Consider the following 26,796-nt stretch of genomic DNA (forward strand, 5'->3'; position numbering starts at 1 on the left):
TGAACGTTTCGTTCCCCACTGTCAGAATTTAGACTGTAAGCTCCTTTTGTGCAAGGAGCTACCCCTCTTTTCCCCCGCTTTGCTTATGGATTTTGATAAAAGTGGCATATACATCAATGCATGGTAGAAACAATCATTACAGCACCCCAGCAGCTACTTTTATTTATGCTTTATAAGAAAGCTCCACGTTCTTCTCCCTGAACCCCTTGAGCCCTGCATTAGCATTGAAGTAAGTCAGGCACGCACGTTCCACCCTCAGTTCATATCATCACCTACCTTTTGATAAGAGCTTCCTCCTCCCCACTGTAACCCCCGCTCCCCCAAATAGTATGCAGCATGCTGAATTCTTGGGTCTTTACCACTGCTCTGAAAGGAAAGCAGCTGAAAGCTTTTGGTGCGCTAATTACATGATGATTGGAAACAAAAACCACCAACATCATAACCCCGTGGAATCTCCATGAATAAGGAAGCCAGACACAGTGAGCGCTAAGAGGAAGCTTTTAAAAGAACAGGGCACCCAACTTCACTGGTAGCCAGTGGGGTTGGAAGGGGAAGCCTGTTGACAGGGTTATCTCCTGAAAATGCATCTCCCCAGTGGGATTCTTACAGAGGTTAGAATCCAGTGTAGGACATGCGCTTAAGAGCCCAGTCAGCTTCTAAACCTTGCATCTGGTGGGCTGGAGAAGCTACAGGTGAGAATCCTGATGAGCTCTCACATTTTGAGGTCTTTACATTCTTTACAGTTTTCAAGGAGATTTGTGGAGATCTCAAAATTATGTAGTGATATTAGAAGAGAGAAAGACAAGTTAAAAAAATACTGATTTCTTCTTCAACTTAACTATGATTTCTCAGCCCAAGTATTAATATTTGTTCTTAAGGAGGAATTTTTCATTTCGGGCACAGCAGTTCGTTCTTTCTTTCTTTCTTTCTTTCTTTCTTTCTTTCTTTCGATTTTAACTATTCTTTATTTCATTTCCATTACAATACATGTACATTATCTATCTGTACAACTTTGTTCAACAAATGCATAATACATTGTACAACAATTTACAAGTTATCCATGATATTAACAATGATAAGATGCACATGTTTTATTTTTAAGAACAAATATATAACCTAAACTAAACTTTCACTGTGATTTTTTATGTTTGAAAACATCCATTACTATTTGTTAATACATATACCTTCTTCTTTGTTATTTTAATCATTTATAGTACCTTCTTGTGTTCTTTGATAACCAGAGTTTTGTAGTAAGAGGGAACACTCCATCGTTTCCCTGCATTTGTATAAACAATAAAATTTTACCATTCTTCTGTAAAACTGCCCTTTTTTCTTTGTCCTTTTGCTAATTTAATATTTGTAAATTTTTCTAATAATGCAATCTGCCATACTCTGTTGTATCATTCTCTAAGCAATATTCCTTTTAGATATTTCCATTTGCTGGCTATCAACAATCTAGCTGCAGTTGTTAGAAATCTTATGTTTTATGTTATAAATTCTCATTATTACCTTGAAATATGCAGCAGTTATTTCTGAATGAGAATATTATGAAATAGATGCAATGTGTACACCCCTATCACAGGGCTGGCAGGGATGTTTCCAGATCTTCCTCACTGGGCTGGCGCTGAATGTGAACATTCTACTGCTGACAGTTCTCATTCTGAGCAGTCAGAATATTTACAAGCATTTCATGATATTGTGGAAGCTCAGTTTGTGCTGTGTGTCTGTGCAGAGATCCACACACTTTGGTCTTAGTACACAAGGCAAAGCTTGTGGTCGCCAAGAACCTCCCCGGCTTCCCTTCTATTCATGTTTACCCAGAAGTAAGTCCTGGCATGTTCAGTGGGGCTTACTCCTACGTAAGTGTGCAGCCTTAAGCATACTTACGTAGAGTACACCCTATTAAAATCAGTGGAACTGTTTTTATATGGAGTTAGTAAGAATGCTTAGGATCGCACTGTTCCTGACCTTTTGTTGGGCCTCTGTAGGTGGTCAAGCGCAGTCCATTCCAAATATCCAAACTTTTGGAGCTGAGGGAGGGGAGCAGGGGCTTATTTTGTTGCTGTCTGGTAAAGAGATCAGATTTGCACCATCACAGAGGGGGATATAAGCCACGGTGGCTTATTTCCCCTCACACATGTGCCAGGGGGATTTGCATAATTACCCTCACTGGCATAGCCATGGGCTGTTGTGGGGTTCTGGGATGGCTTGTAAACAACCAGGACAACAAGCCACCGTCATCGGCTTCACACAACACAGCAAGCTGTGCCAGTGAGGGTAATTATGCAAACCTCCCCGGCACATTTTTTGATCACACAAGGGGAAATAAGCCTCACTGGCGCCCGCCAGGGATTCCCAAATGGCTACATCTCTTTTTCTCTTGACCACCGATCATTTGGTGGTTTCCTCATTTTTGTGCAGTTTTCCCCCCATTCTTAAAGGTTGAAATGCCTTTCCAAAGGCTGAATTACTGGTAGTAACAGCTTTAAACTATAATATGCTGGTATTTTTGGCCCCACCCCTTTTGCCTTCGGCTTCACCATTATTGCCTTCAGCCCACCCATCACTGGAATGTTGTCCCTGAGAGCTTCTCCAAAATGGAATTTGTCCCTCAGGCTGAAAGAGTTTCAACACCCCTGCTGTAACCAGTGTTTGCATCTCTCCCCTCCCCCTTCTTTTCTCTTAAAATTAATATGAGTCTTAGCACGTGCCATTTGTTGTTCCTAAGAATGATGGCAGCAACATGGTATCTCGTTGTGAACACCTGCCCATCACAGTGGAACTGACAGCAAGCAGGCTTCCTAACTGCTTGATGGACTGGAATAAATTATTCCACATGGATGTATAAGCCGCTTGTCAGCCATTCTGCGCATAGTTGGCTCCCGAGGCCGGCGAGGAGGGAATGTTTTCTTAAAGCAGCCACTTCTGCATCTTCATGATTCTGCTCACTGTGGTCAACACTGACAGGCAGCAGCTCTCCAAGGTTTCAGTCCAGAATTTTTCCAGCCCTACCTAGAGATGCCAGGAATTGAACCTTGGGACCTTCTGAATGCAAAGCAAGGGGTCTCCCACTGAGCTATGGCCCCTCCCCAAACTGCTGACATACACAAGAAGGACAAGTGAGCTCTACCATGGGGCTGAAGCCTGGCAATGTAGGGAGGGCTGTGAAAGCACAAATGAGCTCAAATTTAGCATTGCCCTGTCTCCTCCCTTGTGAAGGGAGTTAGCTTCTTAGTCTCTGAAGCATCTGAAAACTTTCCTCCTCTGGGTACAATTTCTTACTGAGCATATGCATGTTTGTGGAAGGAAAAAATAAAAAATGGCTGTGTTTTGTCCAAGAGGAATATTGGAGCATCATGTTTCTGGGCTGCTGACCTCCCCCTCAGACCTTCACTTCAGGGTTGGGGAAATTTGGGGGTCTGGGACCACTTTCCGCCCCCCCCCCAAGCAGGCTGCACTCTTGCAGCTGCACCGCTGAAATTTGGTGGCACGATGGCAAAAACCTCGGTGGCTTTGGCAGTAAACCATAATGGAAGCTTAAAGGGGACAAATTTAGCTCACTGGTTGCCCACCCCTGGCTTAGACAATAGTGTTGGTGTCAACAAAAAGAGATGTAGAGCCTGGGCCATTTTGGAACAAACCACTAAGACACAAGCTGGCCTCTGTCACTGTTAAAGTTCATCTGTGGCTCTCCTTGGATGTCTGTGCACCTGTGTTTAATATCCTGGGTTCCTTACTGCTTTTGGAATTCTTATGTTTTCCTCCTGCACTCTTTATAGTGGTTGGCAAATTCTTTCTATTCAATCAAGCAGGGGAGGATGAAGCACTACCCAAGCAGACTTTTAATGGTTCTCGCAATGGTTCTCTTGTGGATGACAGTTTAAATACATTATAGGCAGGAGATGTCCAGGTCAAATTTGTGTCCCACTGAATGCCTTTGGCCAGTAATGGACTTGCAGTATTCAGCACTTGTCTCCCCAAGTCTCCACTGTCGGAGCTCATTGGCGTTATGTGGAGCATTTATTTGCCTTGACACTGATAACTTGAGTTTGGGGTACCAAGCTGCATGGTATCTTTCATCGGGTTGTTGAGGGCATCGGGCATTTTGTGAATTACATTTTGGGGTGAGTGATCCTCACTAATTGCAGTTGGAATGGAGGTACTGGCAGCCACTGTTCAGAAAAAGGAGGTGGGGGCAATAGGTAGAGGCTAGGATTGGGAAGGCCATATGAGGTGAGCTATCTATGGGGCAGTAGGACTTCCAGGAGTATGATGGAAGTATCAGTGTATTCTGCCCATACATTGAGCATTCACTTCATACTGGCCTGGCCACAAAAACAGTTCAAAGTGCTCCTATTGGCACAGAGCAGAATAAAATCACTTTTGCCTTCCAAAGCTCAAGAAGGTCCAGTTGCCCTTGATAAGTTTCGCATCTTCTCCTCTGCTGACCACATTGCACAAATACCAGCATCTCCATCTTCTTGCCAAATGTGCTCCCAGCTCCCCCCTTTGCCAGAGGGGCTGCCCTTCATTGCTTTTATTAGAGACGTCTTTGTACTCTTAATAGTCAGCGTTTGCTTGGTAAATGCAAACAGACTTTCATTTCTAGTCCTCTGTCTCTACCTTTATTAGGTGTCACGAAGCCCCCACCCTACCCCCAACCTTTATTCTCCACTATGTTTGCCTTAGAACAGCCTCCTTTTACTTTCAGACCAAGAAAATTGAAAGAGCTTTTACAGCTCTGGCTATGGAGGAGGGCAGGGAGGCAGCGCCACTGTGCTCTGGAGTTTATTGGGGCTCCCACCTATTTTCATGGACATTAACGGAGCTTGGAGGAACTGTAAAACTGCACTCCTTCTCTTCTCCCACCCCTAGCCCAACCCAAATGCTTCGCAGTCAAATGGGCAAACTAGTTCAGAGCTACCTTTTCCTAAGTGTTGCTTCGATGTACAGGAACCTTCCTGCCTGCTGAGTCACAGCGTGGAGAGGAACAGCCTGAACTTCAAAAGTCTCTTGCAGTCATGAGGGATCTGTTTTATTGTACAGGGAGCAGCAGCCTTCCATCTTTAAGAAGCATCCGGCTGCCATGGAGGTCCCTCCTGAGATGGTGCCTGGGCCATGTCCAGGCATGCACAGGCTGCAGTGGGATCTTAAACGGAAGGTTCAGAGTATGGGAGGACATCTCTACTCTCTTCTTTCTTTCTTTCCTTCCTTCCTTCCTTCCTTCCTTCCTTCCTTCCTTCCCTTCATCTGTTTGCTGAACTGCACTGATTAGATAATACCCAGCTGTCAGGGTTGATGGGTGTGCCAAATTAGGACTGTGAATTTTTATTTGAAATAAAAGTGGTAGGGAGAGAATACCAAAGATCACTGGTTTTTAAGCCCCAGGAAAGAAAAGCTTTACACAGAGCAGGGGTGGGCAGAAGGTAGATCTCGATCTACTGCTAGATCTCTGAGTGATCTGTAGTCGATCAGCAAGGATTTCTGATTCCCAATTTTTTTTTAACAAGAGTAGCAACAAATGACACATACCCTCCCAGATTATACCACTGAAATAAGAAAGGCTTGGGGTAACCATGACTGGAAGGACTGTCAGCTCCATTCAGTTTAGGCACTCAAAACAAATTTCTGGGCTCAGAATTCTTTTAATTCTACGTGCCTTGTCTTGCATCAGGCTGTGGTTGGCAGATCTTGGGGCGATCTATTAAAAATCAAGTAGATCCCACAAGCCTGAAGTCTGCCCTCCCCTGATGTAGAGGCTCTCTTTTAATCTCCCCACCTATTGTGATTGTCCCTCTGCTCTTCTGTGCTGTTTGTGGTAGTTGCTGGTATCATACCACGACTGAGTCAAAAATTCTATGCTGAGAAGGGCCTTTAGTTCTTCAGGGATGAACCATAACTCAGTGGAAGAACACATGCTTTACATGCAAAAGGTCCCCCTTTCTATGCTTGGCATCTCCCAGCTCAGGCTGGGAAAGACCCCTGTCTGAAACCCTACAGAGCTGCTGCCAATCAGTGTAGGTCAGGAAAGGGGGCCTTCCAGATGTTGTTGGGCTGCAATTCCCATCAGCCTTCACCACTGGCTAGGGCTGATGGGAACTGAAGTCCAACAATACTTCCAGTATCAGGGGCAGTATACCTATGTACACCAGTTGCTGGGGAACATGGGTGGGAGGGTGCTGTTGCACTGTGTCCTACTTGTGGGTTCCCATGGGCAGCTGGTTGGCCACTGTGTGAACAGAATGCTGGACTAGAGGGACCCTTGGTGTGATCCAGCAAGGCCCTTCTTATGTTCTTAACATCTGGAGGGCCACAGGCTGCCCACCCCTGGTGTAGACAGTGCTAAACTAGATGGACCAATGGTCTAACTCAGTATAGGGCCTCAGTATTTGGCTTGAATTTTGGGAGGGAGAGTTGGGAATGAAACTGCCTCCCCCCATCCAGCTCCCCTTATTTTTCCACTATCTATATCATGGTGGGTGTCATGCTCCTCCTGACCTGATGGTGGACGATCATCATTTCCCCCCACAATTCCGCTTGGACCAATGCTGCAGCATCACATATTGATCCTTGCCCCCTGTTTCATCACCTGCGAATGGGACAATGGGGAGGGAGTCATTTCAGCTCAGTCCTAAGATCTTTTTTTTTAATTCACATTTCTCAAGTGCCTAGATCTAAAGTGGTTTACACATCAGCTTAACGCTGCCAGACTTACTTTGCAATAGGAGTTTTCTCGTGTTAGTGTTGCTTTGTGTGCTATAAACGTTGGTCCTGACGTGCTCACTTCTTTTCTGAAAGGCTCAATTTGTATGGCAGGTTTATAATTCTTCAGGCAGGTGTGGGTGAGTGTGTATGTGTTCCTTAAGAAATGCAAGTGGGATACATAAAATGAGATGCGAGAGTGCTTGTTTCCGGCCACGTTCTTTTAAAATCTGGGGTCACATCTTGTCTTTGATGCAGCCTTTGGGGCTGCATGCTCTGACTATAGACGTTTAAGGGAAGTCTCTTGGGACTCTGCAACTAAACAAACTGAGCTGCATGGAAAGATCAACTGGGCATTCCTCAAAAGGACCTTGGTGAAGAGAACTGGCGGAGGCCATGAAAGCCAGGAGGCAAAGGCTTCAGGGGGCCTCTTTCTTCAAAGGAGGACAGGCTGGCTGTGCGTAGGGCCATTCCCCCCTCTCTAACGAATCTGGTTCTGATTGTTGTGGCTGAGGTTGAATTCCCCGCATGGTAGAAATGGAACAATAAGGGCTTATGTCGCAAGGAACCTTGTTGGTTTGTTCTGTGGTAGGCGAGCCAGCATCTCATCAACATGCATAGTTGTTGCTATGGTGATTGTGTGTGTGCGCGCGTGTGTGCGTGTATGCCCGCGTTACTTAAGCTTGCAAGTGTGAGAATGTGTCACTATAATGGACCAAGAATCTAGAAGCATAGAACAGAGAATTAACAATGGGCTGAACTGCAAAAGGTGTTTGCACACGTTTGTGGTAGGCAGGAGGGTTGGCAAGGAAAAGGGAGTGTGCTTATCGCAAGTGGCAGACATGGGAATTAACATGCAAGTAATTTCCAGCAACTACCAAAAAAGATGGTACAAATCTCCCCACTGTGAGCTCATGTAGAGACATAGGTGCTTACAGGCTTCATTCAAGTACAGACATGGCATGCTTAGGCCAAAATGTAGAGTGGCTAGGGTGGGGATGGATTTAAATCTGCCTTCCATTTTCTTAGCTGGAGGTATCTCAGCAGAGACTGGAGGGCCATCTCTCAGGGATGCTGTTAGCTGCATCCTGCATCTCAGATCCTGCATTGAGCAGGAGGTTGGACTAGATGACCTCCACAGTCCCTTCCAGGTTTATGATTCTAAACCTACTGGTTGTGTTTTGGGTCTAGGGGTGCACCAAATATTCTCCAGTTTTAATTTGGGGGGGCTATAACTAGTGTGAATTTTTACACCTTTAAATGGTTGGTATCATTGTTTACCCAAGTTTCAGCTGCCTCTTGGATATTTCACTCTGCCCCCATAGCTTTATTCCTGCTTTCTTCTTCCTGGGATATTCAGATGGGTATCCCAGCCAATTGAAGACCATGTAACTATTCAGATTTAGGAGTGTAGGAAGCTCCTTAATCCCAGGTCAGACTGTTCGTTTATCAAGACCGGTATTGTCTACTCTTGAGTGGCAGTGACTCTGAGAGGACTCAGATTTCACCAACTGATGATGTCACTGAGAGGAAATGAGTGAGATAGAGCAGGAAATGGCAGTAGGAATGAACAGGTGAAAAAATTGGCAAGCGGAACAGAAAAACTCTTTGGGCGGGTGGGTAAGTAAATATGCAGAGAGAGGCATTTTTCAACACTGCAGACAGTCCCCCCAAAGGCAAATAGCTTTGGTTCCACTGTATTTGAGCATGCCTCCTGGCTACTTTGTGGACATGCCACAGAGCTTTGTACTAATCTGAAAAATAGCAGAATGAGCAATAAGGCAATTGCATCAAAATAGACCTGCCTCTTCCCCCCACCCCTCCCCCCACCTGCAAAATTGTCGTTCTTCTGTCATGTATGTGGCATCTGGTACATTTGTGAGGGAGGGGAGGAAGAGCCATTTGCCTATGTTGGTGTGTAATCCCTGCCTAATAAATTTTCATGAATAAAAATGCAGCTCCACCCCCAGGTTGCACTGAGCGTTTTAGAGATCATTCTGTCAATGAGATTCTCCAAGATGCTGTCCTGTTTTTGATAATAAATGAGCCGGTTTGATTTTCTGAATCTTGCTAAATTAGATGCTCTGGGATTGTGTGGTTCTGCCATGGACACAGGCTTGCAGGCGTTGAAGACTGGGCCTGTGATTCCCAGGTGAGCAAAATCCCCCCCCCCCCCGCAACCCAGTTGTGAGGCAGCCACCATCTCCCTCCTGCTGGGCGCTTTTGCACCCAGCTCTTTGTTACACCTGACCTTGGGAGTGCTTGGTACTGGGAGATAGCCTCTGTGATTTAGAAGATCCCATGCCTACCCCTCTGCCATTCTAACGAGCTCTTTAAAAATAAAAAATCAAAGGGATGTTAATGGTGGAATCTTCACATTTCAAAGGGAAGGATATTTATTATACAAACCTCCGACTCATTAGGAATGTCTTGATGTGAGAAGAAACAGCTGCTTCAGCTTGGGGGGTGGGGGTGGCGGGAATTTTCTTTTTCTCCCCCCCCCAACACTCCTTCCTTCAAAGATTGGCAGAGATCAGCTAATATTTAAATGTTGTTTCTCACTGAACTGTATAGCAATCCTTCAGTGTGTTTTCTTATGTTCTGTTGTGATGTGTTCATTAAAAACCAACACCCTGAAATAATTGTGCTCCTTCTAAGGATGTGCTCTCATGCAACGCTCCTCTCCTGATGTATGTTGTCTGCCATCAACCATAGCCAATGGTGGGGGATGATAGGAGTTGTTGGTGAAAACATCTGGAGGGTCACAAGTTATTCACCCCTGCCCTATATGAACATACAAATCACCCTTCTCCCAAGGAAGACCATTGGTCCATACAGCCTGGTATTGTCTATTCCTGACTGGTTAGCGTCTCTCCAAGGCCCTTCCCAGCTCTGCTACCTGAGTACTTTCTAACTGGAGATGCCAGAGTTTGAACCTGGGATGTTTGGCATGTAAAGCAGGTGTACTGTTGCTGAGTTATGAGTTGTCCCTCATTTGCCTGTGCATTTAGGGGCAGCAGCATACAATAGCCCATTCTTCAACTGGTGTTGGATACAGTGTCCAGTCAGGACTCTGGGTGTCTGTACCCGAGTTCAGGGCAGGGGTGGGCAACTTTTGGCCTGTCAGATATTGTTGAACTACAGCACCTAGCCAGCATAGCCAAGGGTGAGGGATGATGGGAGTTGCAGTCCAACAATATTGGGAGAGCCAGAAGTTACCCACCCCTGATCTAGGGCTTGAGAGTGTGGAGAAGCAGGAAGCTGGAACCTGCACTGTTGAGTAAACAAAGTCTGCAGAAAGTCAGGCACCTACTCTTTATACTAGGCCTGGCCAGTCTAGAGGCTGTCTCATACTGCCTGTCCATTACAGGGCATGTTTCACGCTCCCCTGTTTCCTTCTGTGGCTGAAGAAGGCTCTGAGGCTTGAATATCCAGCCCCAGGGAGCTGGTCAAGCTAGGTCTCAGGAGGCTCCTGATGGGAAGTATTTCTCCCTGTCCCCTCCCTGCTCTTCCACATAGCTGCCTGTGCTCTGTCTCCAACTCTTGTGTTCCCTTGGGATGCTGCCCTTGGTCATGTATGCACTGCTGGCAGCCCCTAGTACTAGCAACTGCAGAGTTACTGCCACCGGTGTCCTGAGCACATTTTTAGATGCTTGAGAAATACATAACCATAATAAGCTTGATGCATAATGTATTGCAAGATGTGTGTTGTGGTGTTAGGGTGACCCCAAGTCCTTTTAAAGCGATGCGGCTCTTTCAGCAAGAGAGGCTGTCAAACAGCTTCAGAAGCAAATGCCTTGAAGTCTTCCTCTCTGCTTCTATGCGAAACCAAATGTAAATGTGAGTGGATCTCTTCCTTATCTTTGAAGAGGAGGAAGCAAAAAGAAAGGAGACATTTTTCTCTCTTTCTTCCCCTCCCCACCACCAAACCCAAAGCAGCTGTTTTATTTCACATCGAAGCATTCCCCCAGTGAACTCTGACTCAGATTAAACTCTGGGTATAATGACCTGTTGCTGGATCAGACCAGAGGCCCATCTAGTCCAGTATTCAGTCTCCAGCAGTGGCCTATCAGATGCCCTGGGATGCTCTCAAGAAGGGTGCAGAGGTGGTTGCCTTTCCTGCTGTTTGTCCCCAGAATCTGGAATTCAGAGAAATATTCAGAGGTTCTGTTTAAATCTCATGCTTAGTAAATTAATGTCGATCCCTTGAATATTTGGCAGATAGTGATTGTCCAGAGAAGCCAAAGGGTAAAATCCTCCAAACTATGTCTTGCATAGGCAGTAGTAATTCCTGGTGTAACTGTAACCATGTGCCATGTCAGCCCCACACCATATTTTAGCCAGGAGAAATGCATCTGGTAGCGTTTGGCTTATCTCCTTTGAGAAAGTTGTACAGTTTGTTGACCCAAGGAGGAGGTAGTCCCTGGAGCATTTTGACCCAATGGCCTCCTGTCTCTGGGCGCTCAGTGTTGAGCAGCTGACCTGTGGGGCTTGCGAGGTTCCTTGTTTGCTTTGTGAGTACTTAAAGCTTTTAATTTGTGGCTGGTGGGAGCCATAGCATTTTTATTCCAATAAAACTTAAGCTCAGACATTTGTAACAGATAAAGTGTTAGCTCCAGTGTGTTTGCTTAATGACAGATTTTTAGATTCTTATTACTGTGGCTATCCTTTTTTATTATTAGTATGTACTAAATCTTGGTGGATTAAGTCTGGTCCAATTAGTTAGCAAAGAACAATGGATCACATACCTTCCGCCAGCAAAGCATATGGAGTTATTTGCCGTTTTGAGCTTGAAAGAGTCATTCATGGAGGAACAGCTTAAACTGCTGCTGACACATTTATGATGTACGGGTTTTGTTTTGTTTTTTGCCTTCAGTTCACTCTTTGAAATGGAGTCCTGTCCCCACAAAGCTCACCTGATGAAGTCTGTAAGGATAATTATAAAGGACATTTCTATTAACCTCCCAGGGCCATTGTATGTGGCTGGAATAATTCTGAGGGTAATCGTTAAGTTTACACCCTTTTGCCGTAGCAAAGTATACATTTTCCCAATACTTAAAATTTTTCTGGCTACTTAAGAGCCATACTAGATATGATTTTTTCGCATAGTTTACCCTTGAGTTGTAGATATTTAAAAAATAAATAGTCATCACTGGGTGTGCGGGGTGTGGGCTGTGAGCCTTTGCCCCTGCCACAGTCCTGATCAGAATTGCATGTGTGCACACACACCTGCCTACTATTTGCAGTGGGAGGAAAGCTCCCATTGGTGCCAATTGTGAATAGCAGGTGTGGACAGGGGATTCTGATTGAGACTGCAGTGGGGGCAAAGGCTTAAAGCCCCCCTTTTCTTGCCACAGCCCCAATCCAACTTTTTTCTTCTCTGCCAGCTGTTTATTTTTTTAAGGATCAGCTACACAAGGGCAAACCACATGACAGACATCATGATTGGTTTGGCCCTCAGTCAGGCACTTCTTGTCTCTACCAGCTTTGCGACACCTGGAAGAATAGGATGTCCTCCATTTTCCCTTGGCTGCAAAGCTACCCTGATCACTCTCTATGATCCCCCTGTCCCTTCTCTGCCATATGCATATGTTGGGCATGGAGAATGATATGGGGCTTCTTACGAGAGCAGCCTAAAAATGCATTGGAGAAAGCAAGACCCTTTCAGCCCTCTTTAGGTAAACCTCTGCTGATAGTGTGCTAACTTTTCTGCCTCTGACATAGGTTATGCAGGAAGCTGCTGTACACCGGTCCATCTCACTCAGTATTGTCTACACTGACAGCAGCTCTCCAGGGTTTAAGAAAGGAGTCTTCCAGAGCCCAACCTAAAGAGACTGGGGATTGAACTTGGGTCTGTCTGCTCTGCCAGTGAACTATGGCCCTTCTCCATGGAACGTAGGTGACATTTCTAGTGAATGTTGTGGACAGAATTTACTTAGATACACTAAAGTGGCAGCAGTGTGTATTGGATGCAGAGGATGCCAAAACTTCTTTTTAATGTGCTCTTTTAGCCTTTAATGTTCCCTCTGCACTTCAGTGAGCTGAAAGGTCAGCGGGAAAGACCTCAAAATGTGTGCATGTTGTGCTTTCGGTCCGGCTGTCCTGACCAAGCAGCTCCATTGCCAACTCGTTGCCTCTGCCTTTCCCTTTCTTCTTGGCTAGAGATAAAAGGTTATCTTGCTTCCCTGATCCAAATGGGTTCAATATCTTCCTTATACCTGGATCCCTTTTTATTCTCTCCCTCTCCTTCCTGGTAGTCAGAAAAATGTGTGGCCTTGATGAAGTGAGAATCCTTCCTTCCCATGTGGTAAGCATGGCTGGTGGAGTGTTAAGGGAGGGCGGGGGGACAGCAGGAAGCTCCCTTGGCTACAGTACAGCACTTTCATCTGGGAAACAGCAGTGAGTTCTTTGAGGGTGGTTTAATCTCTGCTTCATCGTATGGATGGCAGTGCAGCCCAACCCACAATGCTTTGTGTTTTTCTGTGCAGTATGCTAAAAGAAGGTAAAACAACAACGACCCCTTTGGCAGTTTAGACTGGAACATTTATTATGGTGTGGAATTTTTATAGGCAAAACCATTCTTCACTGAATGCACTGTCTGATCTACGCATATGACAGAGTATGGGTTTTGCCCACAAAACCTCATGCCTCTGTAAGCTTGCTAGCCTTTCAGGTGCCATAGAATTCTTATTTTCTCGTAGCAAACATAACAAAACACCAAAAAAATCCAACACCACCCACCTAACACAACCCAACAAACATGGCTACTCTCGTGAAGTCGTAAAATCCTGTAGCAGTACATGAGCTACTGAATGAAGTAGTGTGAGACCCATACAGCAGAGTGAAGGCAGGCCTAACTAGATCATTAAAAATGCAGGGGGTTTGGTGCCCACTCTTTTTAAAGACAAACAAACATGCTTCCTTCAGACAGGCCTGGCTCCAGCCGTGTGGCTGGTTTGCTTGCTGAGAGTGAAGTAGCACCCCAACAAACTTTATGATGGACGGACAGGAGGTGGCTGTGGGTGCATTGGTTTCTCCTGTTTTCTGGACAGTATTGTCCCATCTTGGCAAGAGATGCTGACTGCAGTGTAGGAGAAACATCAGCATCCGTAGGTTCATATGTAGGTGTCTGGTCCTCCAATAACACTCTGATTTATGATCACTGCAGTCTTTGAACATCAGCTATCTGGAACAATATTTAGCCTATCACTTATTTTAATGTTCTTTGAACATGATTGTTGTTCCAGCCCCCACCACATCTTTGTGGCAGAGCTCTGGGCAGTTTCAGTATGGAGTGCTTCCCTTCCTTTGTTTAACCTCTGACCTGTGAAAACAAGAGTTAATCAAAAGTTCTGAGGTAGCTAAGAGGAAGAGGAAGTGTTTGGTTACAAATTAAATATGAGCAAGCCATGCGCCATAAATCCCTGATCGCGCTACTAGTTTTTTGGTACTTCAGTTCCATGCGGAGCAGGGTGTTGGGGTTATAAATCCAGCCTCTGTGTTCTGAAAAGGAAAAACGTAAAGTAAGTCTGACAGGCTGACTTTCCCAAGATAAATTCTCTCTTCCCCCCCCCGCCCCCCTCCCAGTCAGCTAGCAGAAGTTAAGTGAACTTTTAAAAGTTTGTTAGGCAGTGTGTGGGTGGAAGCTAGGAAAGAAATTCTGTGCAGTTGGTTGCTGTGGATTAACATGGTGGATGTGATGAACGTAGGCAAGCCCAATGCAGCCTGACACACAGCTTTGTGCTGTGGCTTGGGGCTCTGCAAGAGGTCCATAAATGGTATCAGTGTGGGAGCTGGGGGGACCCTGATATTGAACTAAGATGCCTCTGGGTGCTCGCAACAGGAAAGCCCAGCATTTCATTGTATTTCCACTGTGTAGTGGCTCTTAAATGTTTTGCATGGAGCGCCTTTGTAAGAGCAGCTGCTAGCCTGAATACATATTTTTAAATGCCTTGTTCATTTCACTGCAGATGGTCATAGGTTACATTAAAAAATGGTGGCTGTTGGATAGTGCACTTCCATTTTAACAGAGAGTAGAAGGCAAGAGGGGGTATCTTGTAGGGCTTGGTTGCCTTTTCACCCTGGTATGTGAAGCTTTTCCAATACTCCTGGAACTGCTACTATGCTGGCAGTATAATCTGTGTGTGGATATTGCTTCAGCACTGAAAGAAGGTTGGTCTCTGTGTTCCACAGTCAAATATCCAGGGTGGTCAGGAGAGGGAAAATTCCTTCTATACCATCTCTATATGCTGCCAGTTCTAAAGTCAGGTGACCTCTGTGCCCTGAAGCCCAAGGCTGTCCAGTGCTCTTCACTAGAATGGTTAAATTCCATGCCCAGCTGCCCTAGATTCTGCGTTGAGAAGACCTAGATCATGTGGCTTACATAAACCTGTGCAAATGAAAAAGATTTGCAAAATTTACCCTGCTTGGCACGACCATCTGCTCCCATCGGTAGTACATGCCCTGGTCTCCTCTCGTTTAGACTACTGTAATGCGCTCTACGTGGGGTTACCCTTGAAGACGGTTCGGAAACTGCAGCTGGTACAGAACGCGGCGGCTCGCCTGATTAAAGGCAGCCGCCGGCGAGATCACATCACTCCAGTGCTGAAGGAGTTGCACTGGTTACCAGTTGTTTTCCGGGCCAAATTCAAGGTGTTGGTTTTGACCTTTAAAACCCTATATGGTTCCGGCCCAGCCTATCTTAAGGAGCGCCTCCAGCAGCACCAGACAGGCCGCTTAACAAGATCAGCCTTGGATGGCCTTCTCTCTGTCCCATCAGCTAGGACAGCTAGACTGGTGGGGACGAGGGAGAGGGCCTTTTCTGTGGTGGCCCCCACTCTGTGGAACTCCCTCCCTAGGGAACTCCGTCATGCCTCCTCTTTAATGAGCTTCCGTCGTGCATTAAAAACATTGTTGTTCAGGCAGGCATTTGGGGTGGGTTAGGGTATTTTAGAAAATGTTTTTATTGTAGAATTGTATTGTTTTAAACTGTTTTTATTGTATGTTGTACATCGCCCAGAGTGGCTGGGTGACCAGCCAGATGGGCGATTAATAAATTTAATAATAATAATAATAATAATAATAATAATACTTCATTCTGCAGGTTTTACTATTCTGCATAGTTTGCAAGGAGTCATACAGTTATGTACCCCCAGGTCACTAGAGATCTTATTCTGCTACCCCATCTAGTTTTTCAGACTTCCTCATGTCCTTTCAAGCATATATTTGTATCCATAAGGAATATAAATTTCTAAAAAGGAAGAGAAATCTGAAGTACTCTGAATGTTTACTTCTACGCTGACTTTCACCCCACTTCTGTGGGATTGTGGCACAAGTAGAGCCTTAGTTGAGCAGATAACTTATAGTGTTGTACAACTGAGAAATACTTTGACCATTGTTTCTGGGAGCTAGTCTAGTACTGAGGATGGAGGATTGGCTTGGGTGCAAATGCTTTGTCATGAAACTCTCCCTCATCTTAACTGCAGGATAAAATTGCATAGCTCCACATATACTGCTTTGACTCCACAGAGGTAGGGCAGGACACAAACATGATCAATGTTTTTCTGTACTGAAGCATCTTCTAAAAATATTTAGAAAAGTAAACTGCTAAATAAGGTGATTGACTCACTGTTCGAAATATGCTCATAGAAGACGGTTGTGTTTTAATGTCTGAGCAGCAGGGTAAAGGCTGGTGTCTCTTCCATGTTGCTGCTGGTTGCTGAAACTCTCATCCCTTCACTGGTGAACCCTCAACCTTGCCTTTGCTTCTTCCTGAATTAGACAGTTGGCCTGTTGTGTAAACAGTCCCCCACCCAAAGCATCATTCTGCTTTGGGATTGATTTCATCCACCACATTAATTGAGGGGTAACTATATTGTCCTATTGCAACTGCCAGAGTTCATTTGTGGGGCCAGTTTGGAGTTGGTTTTTACCATGAGTTCTGGCTGGACATGGAGAAGCCAGCAAAAAGATATCTCCCCCCCCCCCTTTCCCTGTGGGGCTTCCTCATGCATTGAAATTGGCCCACGTCTCCAGATAACTGCTCCAGGCAGAGCGTCTGCTGCGTTCTCTCCCCAGATGAAAGGGCAACACAGACCCCCCTGGGAATTCTCTTGCAGTTGTGAGAGCCTATTTGGTGAAAAGGGAGCTGCACATGGTTGCTTAGCAAACTGAGCCCAGCTCCCCGAAGGCGCACTCTAGTACATTTTGATATTTACACCTTAGAGAAAACCATAGGCTGAGCATTGAAACCTTTTATCAGATGTACTGACTTTAGTTAGTCCTTCTGCGTGTGCCAGTAGTTCTGTCGGCTGTTTTGTTAATAAACCGCCTGTTTGAAACTGCAAAGTTCCATTTTTTCTGGAAGTTTAATGTCCCTTGTCTGTGCAAGATCCAGTTCTATTCCCCAGGTAGCAAAGGTGCCTGAAGGGGATGTGTTGCATCGATGCCACCTTTAGACTATAAAAGCACCAAGCAGACTAATTCCCTATCGCATGCTGACAGTATCCTTTCTACAACCAGAAATCCTGATACAGCAGCAGCATTATTCTAAACATCATGTAGGCCAAGGGATGACACTTAGAATGTGATGAGCCTTGGAAGTAGAGGGTAAGATTAGTAATGTAAACAGGGGAAATAACGTACAAGTGCACTTAATGGAAGGAAATTATACTCCTTTTTTCCATCTTGGGTGCTTGGATTACTGCAGTAGTCTCCTACTAAGGTTTTAATTTTATTGGGGCTTTGGGAGTGGAGAATTAACTTTCAGCAGGAATCCCTGCTTAGTGCTCTGAAACATCAAGCTCTGTCGAAAGCAGTTTAGCATGCTGTTCCCTTTTTTCTGCCTTTACATACGCTCACCACAAAAACTACAGTTCCCATAATTCTTTATTCTGTGTTCTCCCTTTATCGTCTCCTTTTTCATGGGGTTTCTTGTATTCTCAGCTTCCCTGTGAGAAGGAAGAAGGGGTGAGGGAGACATGAGCAGACAAAGGGAAGGTCAGGACCTGCTTCAGTTGGACTGCCCCCAGAGTTAACTGACATCAACTTCCCTGTGGGAAAGAACATCAGAGGCTGACTCCTGCTCAAGTGGGGCTGGATGCATTGTTCAGTCTTGTTTTTTTGCTCTTGTTGTATCTGTTGTATTTTATAAATATTGTAAGCCACTTTGAAGATTCTAGTTGAAAAGTGGGATACAATTCTACTAAATAAATAGTAATAATTTTTATTTGTTTCATTTAATTTATTATTAAATAAATTTTTCTCTCGCAAGGAACCCAAGGTGGCTTATGTGGTCCTCCTCCTCTCTATTTTATCCTCACAACAACCCTTTGAGGTAGGTTAGGCTGAAAGTCAGTGACTGGTTCAAAGACACCCAGTGAGCTTCATGGCAGAATGGGGAGTAGAACCTAGATCTCCCGAGTCCCAGTCTGACACTACACCACAACTGGCTCTCATAACAACAACAACAACAACAACAACACACATCCCAGGCTTCTGGGGGCTATACTTCTCTTGCAAGCAGCTGGCTATACATATGCATGTTCAATTGGCCAATGATGTACAAGACAGCATCCACGTTGTGATGGAACCATCCCAGAGTGTGATGATGACTTTACCATATAAATATGGGATATCTTTTGAAAGATCCTTCTCCTCCAAGCAAAATGAGTGAGGGGAGGCATGTTGGCATGAGGAGAAGGTCAGATGCGACTTGTTGGGGGGAGGGTGTCTGTGTTCAAATCCACGAGGCTAACCTTCGGCCAGTCACTGCCTCTCAGCCTCCTAACCTACCTCAACCAGCTTTTTTGCAGGATAACCTCCTTTACATCACCTATAGGTCCTTGAAGGGAAGAGCTGATTTCAAGTGTGATGGATAATTCAGGATTTTTAAAAAACGAGGTAGGCATGACAGAACCCCTCCCTGCTCTAATACAGTTTCGACACATCCAGACTGTAGCCCTCAGTGGTCTTTAGATATTACATAGTTGATGAAGCCAAAACGTTATGAATAAACCACTATCCATTGAAAGTGTCTGGATGAGGTGGGAAATTCCATCTATAGCCAGCTCTCGCCACAAAGCTGATAATTAGCTAGTTTTTTAGCTAAGTTTTTTTCTTCCCCTCGAAGACTTCTGTGTTACCTGTAAAAACTGAAAAGAAAACCTTGCATATTCCTCCAACAATAGATGTAGATCCAGTAAACAATATCTCCTTCCCTTTGTTTCTTTATGAGCTAACATAGCCAGCAGGTTTAGCAATTAAAGTGGTGTGAAAGGATAAACGTTTGGCTGTACAGGAAATACAAACCTAGTGAAACCATCACTTTTACTGGTCCAGCTAGTCTCCTGTAAAATACTGGAGGCAGTTTAAAGAAAAATATTAGGAGCTGCATGGGACTGCAGTGGGCACCTTCTCCCTTGTTTTGTGTTGCTTCTTCTGGTAAATTCTTTTCTTGACTCTTGTGTGATGGAATTAAAATGGAGCTTGGGTCCCAAATCATCTTTGCAGGAAGCTGGGCATAGACCTTCCACAGTGGGTCATAAGGAAACTCTGCAGGCCTCAGTGGTGAGATAGGGGCAAATAGCATAAAATTAGACTTTGGTTTTAAAGCTGTAGTCCTACCTTTGCTCAAAATTGTTCCAGGGCTGGGGAAATGCTCTGAACAGGTCTATGTTTAATTTTAAAATCCAAATATTTTTATCTTCTCAGCACCAAGGGTTGCCGGCACTCAGACTTGCTTAGAAATCTTGCAATTTACTTCTGGCTCTGCACCATTGATAGAAATGTACTTTGTGACACTGAAAGCAGCTCTCAGGCCTGAGTCGCAGCCCTGCTTGACTTCAAATACCACAACTCGGTATCCATAATGCCCAAGTTTGGATGTCCCATTTTAGAACCAGGAATTCTGGAAATGTCTCTTAACTGCACACAAGGAATAGATTTTTGATTAAAAACCCAAAATGTGAAACAAGAAGTCCATTTCTGAAGTAATGTCTCTATAGAAAAGGACTTGAGCCAGACTCGAACATAATTCAATAGGATGTCCCTCAGATGTCTTAAAAATAATAATCCAGCTTGCAAAAATGTTGTGCCCATTCCTTCACTCCTCCAGTTCCTCTTTCTTTCCTGCTTGAGTGTGTTTACCAGATTTCTTCTTTATCTCTGAGCAAGGCTCCTGCTCCAAAGAGGCTTCTCTTTCTCTGTGCTCTTATGGTGGCTCTTAACTCCATTGAGGTTCATGAGACTTAAAAATGGGAAGCGGAACTTTATCGTCCCTCTAATCCCTCCGGAATGTTTACATTCTGATGCCGAACACAGCGATTCTGTTCTAAAGTAGTAGTTGTCTGTTGCTGGGCCAGTGGCCGATGGCCCCTGGAGCTGCTTGGAATGTATTAACAGACATGATAATGCTGTCATAGAATGTGAAAAGTTAAGTTCTTTATCAGCACAGGGTTGATAAGCTACTTAAATTTTACTGTAGCCTTTGCAAGCTGCATGCGAATGTTAACGCAGTGCTCGGTTCCCGCTATCTGTCACGTCTGCTGCATCTCACTTCATTTATTACTGTGGCCTGACTGTCGGAGCAGTGACTCCTCTGCCATTGACAAAGGAAGCTGTGCTGTGGAAGAGCCTTATCCCTTGTCTGTTGGATGCAGTTGAACGCTCCCATCTTCCCTGGTGAGAAGAGGTTAAGGCATTCTCGTGGCTTCCTTGTCCACTGTCTGTAGTTCTAACGGAATTCCTGGTAGAGTTGCTTAATAAACCAGCTGACCAAAAAACCGCGCTGTCGAAGTCCGATACAAAACTCCATTAAAATGATCTTGCAGCAGACACCCCTGGTAGTCCTTGTTTTTGAAGGATCGACATTTCCCTGGAGGGCAAGTCGCTTCTTGGCAGAACTTTCAGGGTATTAATCTCTCTCTGTTACAGTTGATCTTACATTAGTGGTTAACATGCAGTGGAATATAGAGAGCGGTTGTGGTGCCAAAGACCTGGCAACTGAGGCGCTCTGCATCTGACAAGCACTGCAGTGGTTTTTTATATTTGTTACGGACATTCTTTAAAGCAAAACAATGCTTTTCTTAATTTTTTTTATTAAGCTTGTGTTTTGTTTGTTTTTAGTTATCTCCCATGGTTTGAAGTCTTTTATAAACTGCTCAACATCTTGGCAGACTATACAGCGAAGGGCCAGGTAACCATCTAGAACTCTCCCAATGTCTAAGTGTCTGGCCATGTATGTGTGTGCATGAGAGAGAGAGACAGTGTACATGTATATTTGTCAAATAATTGTATCAATTTGCAAATCTGAGGCCTTGGTCGTGTGTCATATTCCATCCTGGTCACCGTGTTGGACACCTATGAAATATCATGTGTGAATGTATAAAGGATGCAGTCTGTTTCAACTCTGTTTTCCAGGTTCAGACGTGAGAAACGAAAAGTATGCCGTTCACAGGGAAGAAGAAAAAATTATTTTTATGTGGACTTCTGGCCCACACATTGGGGTAGTAATCAAACTCCCTGCTCCCCCAACAAAATGAGTAAAATTGTAATCCATTCATTGACATCTTCTTGTCCTTTCCCAATTTAAATATGGGAAATGCTCATTGGAGCTTCACATCTGAATTGGCCCAGAGAATGTGTTACGCAGGAGGAAGCCCTAGTAGATTTCTCAAAGTTTCACAGAGTATGTAAAGCCTCTGTGTTGGATGCTGTGTGTGGTGCTTCACAAGTGGTTTTACTTTCTCCTGCTGTGCTTGTATTGAAATGGAATTATTCCCTAAATCTGTGGTTTCAACCATTCTTCACACCGGTCCCTTGCATCCATGTATGCTTGTATCTTAGCTCCTGGTACTGCAAAGTTATACTATTACTTACTAGCAAAATAACATGTAGTTCATGTATGGAGAGAGGGTTTATACCTTGCAAAAGTTCCAGGGGGGTGGCAGTAATGTGTCTGAGACTTTGGAGACACATTATAGCAGCCCCTTGTGCAATCTCTGTTGGGAAGGGCACGTTTTGACTTTGACATGTCCCCAAATGAAGTGAATAGTAGTTATTTGCTCCAGTGGGGAAAAGTACAGGAGTGCACTTGGGGACACCATTGGGGTGGGAGCTGGACCTACGTCCCACGTAGGTCCAACAATTGGACCTACGTGGATTCTCAACAATTGAGAATCCAAGCCTGTTCCTATCTGCATGCCTGGGTCCTGGGTTCTGTCCTGAACCCAAGTCCTGGGTTCTATTTCTCAGTCATGAGAGAGAGGGGGACAGAGATTGAGAGAGACAGTCCTCTCTCATGGATCACAGCAGCATTGAGGAAAACCACCTGCTCAATGGAAGTAACCTTCTACTTTTTTTTCCCAGGATAGCCAATGGTATGAACTCCTAGAAACACTTTATAAGCTACCGATCCCTGAGCCAACCACATCTGTTCATCTCAGTGTGGTAAGTACCACACCTAATATAAGGAAATGGGGAACATGTACTTCTCTAAGGCTACAGCCCTATACCTGCTTACATGGGAGCAAGTGCTGTTGAACTTAGTGGGACGTATTTATGAAGAGGCATGTATAGGATTGTGCTTTAAGTCAAATAGGAAGCACGAGGCTGCTGCTTGTCTTCTCCTCCCCTCTCAACCCATTAATGTTTACTGGGTGTGTATTTTTAAAAGTATGTTTCTAGTAATCCTCAAAAAAAAGCAGAACAGGTGACAAAATAAACAGCCACATCCAGTGGAAAGGCTAAAACCACAGGTAGCAATTAAAGTCCTCAGCTTGCAGGTTGTGCGTCTGAAGAGAGAGAGAGAAATGTGTCCACACTTTCAAAACCTGCTTGACCTTTTAATGCTGGGGTTAAAACCTCCTCCCCATCGCAGCAGTCTTCACCAGCATCACTATGATGGGAGGGAGACTTTAACCTTCATCCTAGCAATACTATTCAATATCATTGGGATGGTGGGGGGTTAAAGCCTCCCCCAGCTCCAGAGATCTTCAGCTTGTGTTGCTGCAACGTGGGAAGGCTTTAACATCACCCCCATACCAGCAATCTGCAGTACAATTGGGTGGGCATGGGTGTGTGCATGTGTGGCTGTGCAGCCCCATCCACCCATGCAACATGGCCCTCGACCTGAGGGAAGTTGCCCACCCCTGCTTGAATGAGTGTCCAAAGAGGAAAGAAACTGCATCCTAGGATGAACTGCATCCTAGAGTAATAAAGGAACTGGCAGAAGAACTCTCAGAACCACTGTCTATTCTCTTTGAGAAATCATGGAGGACAGAGGAAGTGCCAGATGACTGGAGGAGGGCTAATGTTGTCCCTATCTTCAAAAAGAGTAAAAAGGAGGAACCTGGTAACTACAGCCCAGTCAGTCTGACATCAATCCCTGGGAAAATTCTGGAGCAGATGATAAAGCAATCAGTCTGTAAGCACCTCGAAAACAATGCAGTGATTACTCGAAGCCAACATGGATTTGTCAAGAACAAATCCCGCCAGATGAATCTGATCTCATTTTTTGATCAAGTAACCTCCCTTGTGGACTGTGGGAACGCTGTAGACATCATATACCTCGACTTCAGCAAAGCTTTTGACAAAGTGCCCCATGATCTCCTGATGAGCAAATTAGCTCAAAGTGGGCTAGATGAAACAACGATCTGGTGGATCCACAGTTGGCTACAGAATCAGACTCAAAGAGTGCTTATCAATGGGATCTTCTCAAACTGGGGAGAGGTAACGAGCGGGGTACCGCAGGGCTCAGTCCTGGGCCCAGTGCTCTTCAACATTGTTATTAATGACTTGAAGGAGGAGGTGCAGGGAATGCTGATCAAATTTGCAGATGACACAAAATTGGGCGGGATAGCTAATACTTTGGAAGACAGAAACAAAATTCAAAGTGATATTGATAGACTGGAGTGCTGGGCAGAAAACAACAGAATGACATTTAACAGGGATAAATGCCAAGTTCTGCACCTAGGAAAAAGAACCCAGATGCACAGGTACAGGATGGGGGATACGTGGCTCAACAACACTACAAGCGAGAAGGATCTTGGAATTGTTGTCGATCACAAGCTGAATATGAGCCAACAATGTGCTGTGGCTGCAAAAAAGGCCAATGCTCTTTTGGGCTGCATTAATAGAAGCATAGCTTCCAAATCCCGGGAAGTACTAGTTCCCCTCTACTCAGCACTGGTTAGGCCTCATCTGGAGTACTGTGTCCGGTTCTGGGCACTACACTTTAAGAAGGATGCAGACAAACTGGAGAGGTTTCAGAGGAGGGCAACCAAGATGATCAGCGGACTGGAAACAAAGCCCTATGAAGAGAGACTGAAAGAATTGGGCATGTTTAGCCTTGAGAAGAGAAGACTGAGGGGAGATAGGATAGCATTCTTCAAGTACTTGAAAGGCTGTCACAGAGAGGAAGGCCAGGATCTCTTCTCGATCATCCCAGAATGCAGGACACAGAATAATGGACGCAAGTGACAGGAAGCCAGATTCCAGCGTAACATCAGGAAAAACTTTCTGACTGTTAGAGCAATACGACAGTGTTAGAGCAATACGACAGTGGCGCCAATGACCTAGGGAGGTAGTGGGCTTTCCCACACTGGAGGCATTCAAGATGAGGCTGGACAACCATCTGTCAGGGATGCTCTGACTTGGATTCCTTCATTGAGAAGGGGGTTGGACTCAATGGCCTTGTAGGCCCCTTCCAACCCTACTATTCTATGATTCTATCATTCTATGAAACTGGACAGCCCCTGGGAATTCCCCTTGGAGTGTCCATGCTGCTAAAACAGGGTGTCTGGATAGCGTAACTAATAGGGGGCACTTTTGGCTTGCTGCTGAGGTCATGTTGGCACACAGGGGAAGAGTCGGCCTCTGAGGATTGAGGACTCTTCTATTGTTTGAGGCCTTGTGGATGAGAACCAGCCCTTGAAATGAGCTCAGAAGACGACCAAGGGAGCCCAGAGCAGATGCTGGAGCACTGTGTAATGCTTTCGGTTCATCCTTTTCTGTTCCTCCCTCCCGCCACTCCTGGTCAGGAGCTAGTTTCTCCCCTATTCTGTACCAGTAATCCTGAACAGCAACACCACAGCACTTGTATCTGGTCTTACTAGGGGTGGGAATTGGAGAGCTTTGTACTCTCAGAGCTTGTCATTGTACGGGATGGTTCCGTTATCAGGCCATGTTTTTGATAAGTTGTGTAGCTCGGAAGCACTTTATAGCCATCTTGACGAAGGCAATTTAGTTAGGTTGTCAGGTGACTTCAGTGGACTTTTTAGCAGAATGTATCTGTTCTCACAGCAGTCAGGAAGAGTTTGAAAACTCTGCTGCTCGGTCTTTGCTCCCTCCTGCAGTTTCTACACCAAGCGCTGGCTCAAAGGAACTTCCTCTGATTGCTTTGCTCTGTAATGTCAGTCGACGGGTAGGAGCTGTCTAGGCTGGTGAGGTCACCAGCTGGCATGGGAGGCACCTCACTGGTATCAAGGAAATCTGTTCCACACATCTTTCTCTTGCAGAGGACAGGCTGTCTCATAGACAGGGCAAGAGGTTGGGATGTTTTGGCTGTTGCATTCCAGTGTGCTGAAGGAATGCTCTTGACCTTCCTTTGCCATAGACATTTCATGGGCAGCAGAGCAGGGAAAGGCTATTCAAACCAAATGGGAAGCCCACTCAGAGACTCTGCTTGTTTCAAACTCTGCCTTGCCTGCCTGTCTGTTTCCAAACCAAATAAAGAAGCCAGCCTTATTTTGCACAGCTATAGCTCCATGCCCCACTGTGCTCTTTACTCTGCAGTTCCTTTTCTCAATACACTGTCCCTCTTCCTGGCATCTTTCACCTTTCCAACCAAATTAAAGGAGCAACAGGTTTGAAGTATGTGGGCTGCGCTGTACCTGTTTCATCATCTCTTGTGAGCAAAGCTGCTTCAGCTGCTGGGTATTTCAGCCCATATGCTGTTCTCAAGGTGCTGAAATGTTAAATAAACAACAGATAGGTTCTGAGAAGCCTCATAAAGGTACAACACTGAATTAAAATAACATCAATACCATGCAGATTTCAAGAAGCTTGATGACGGTGTTGCTATTTCACATTACATAGTCTGTGCTACAAGGAATCACTATCCCACATCCAGAAGAGGTAAATTCTGCAACCAGTATGAATTAGGAAAGGCTGCATCTATTTGTTCCTTATGCATAATTTTAAAGAGCTCTGGAAGGCTCCAGAACCCTGAGTCGAAATCCATCCCCCAATCTCCCATGATGCCACCAGATTCTGCTCATACAGTTTCAGGCGTGTCTATATCCACCTTAAGAACCACAGGCATTTTCAAATGTTGCTTAGCTTTGTAGTTTGTACCTAAGTGATACAAATGTGTTCAGCCACTTAAGAAGAAGAAGAATTGCCATGCTGGATCAGACCAAAGGCCTATCTGTTCCAGCATTCTGTTCTCACAGAGGCCAACCAGATGCCCAAATGGGGAGCCCGCAAGCAGGACAGTCAGTCAGTGAATTATTTTTATTGCATGTAACTATAGGTTCTTACAGTTTTACCAGGAAAGAGACAGCAGCAACAACAAAAAGGTTATGAAAATTAATTAATCATGTACACACCTTACAGTAACAGTTTTAGGACCTTTGCTCATGAGCAGGACATAGGCACAATACCACCCCCCTGCTCATCACCCACCCAGCTTGTTCAGTATACGTACCCTACATTTTTGCTCCCCTTACTCCTTCTCCCTGAGGAAAGTTTCTTGTGAAGCTCCAGAGCTTACCCTTAGCTTTCTGGCATCCTGTTCTCCTCCTACAACTGAAGTTTGGTCCCATACAAGAGAGCATTTTATCCCTCTTCACAACTTTGCAGCAGTGGACTATATAGGCCTGTGATGCAAATGTTGGGAATAAATGTTTGAAATAAATAACCTGAAGCCCACTTGTTTGGAAAGGGTTTTGGGTAGCAATGAATTGGTTTCTTGTGCAACTCCTGACTGTTAACTGAAGGTGCTTTTGGATGCTGCTGTTTTTTGTATTGTTGGGTTGAGTTTGTATTGTTTTTCTTATAAAAACAGTGTGTGTTTTAAGTTACATTTCTAGCAGA

At 44.9% G+C, this 26,796-nt stretch overlaps 1 protein-coding gene across 1 annotated transcript in view; it reads left to right on the forward strand.

The window, feature by feature from the left end:
- DENND1A (DENN domain containing 1A) overlaps nucleotides 1-26,796 on the forward strand; it is a 296,658-nt gene that overhangs the window by 140,604 nt on the left and 129,258 nt on the right. Inside the window, exons 6-7 of the mRNA XM_084820777.1 lie at nucleotides 20,827-20,896; nucleotides 22,069-22,149. Of these exons, the coding sequence (XP_084676903.1) occupies nucleotides 20,827-20,896; nucleotides 22,069-22,149 (151 nt within the window). The remainder of the gene's footprint in view (nucleotides 1-20,826; nucleotides 20,897-22,068; nucleotides 22,150-26,796) is intronic.

This window comes from Heloderma suspectum, chromosome 14 (genome assembly GCF_057233095.1).
Source record: "Heloderma suspectum isolate Gila_16-S chromosome 14, 16-S_ref, whole genome shotgun sequence".
Classification (NCBI taxonomy): Eukaryota; Metazoa; Chordata; class Lepidosauria; order Squamata; family Helodermatidae; genus Heloderma; species Heloderma suspectum.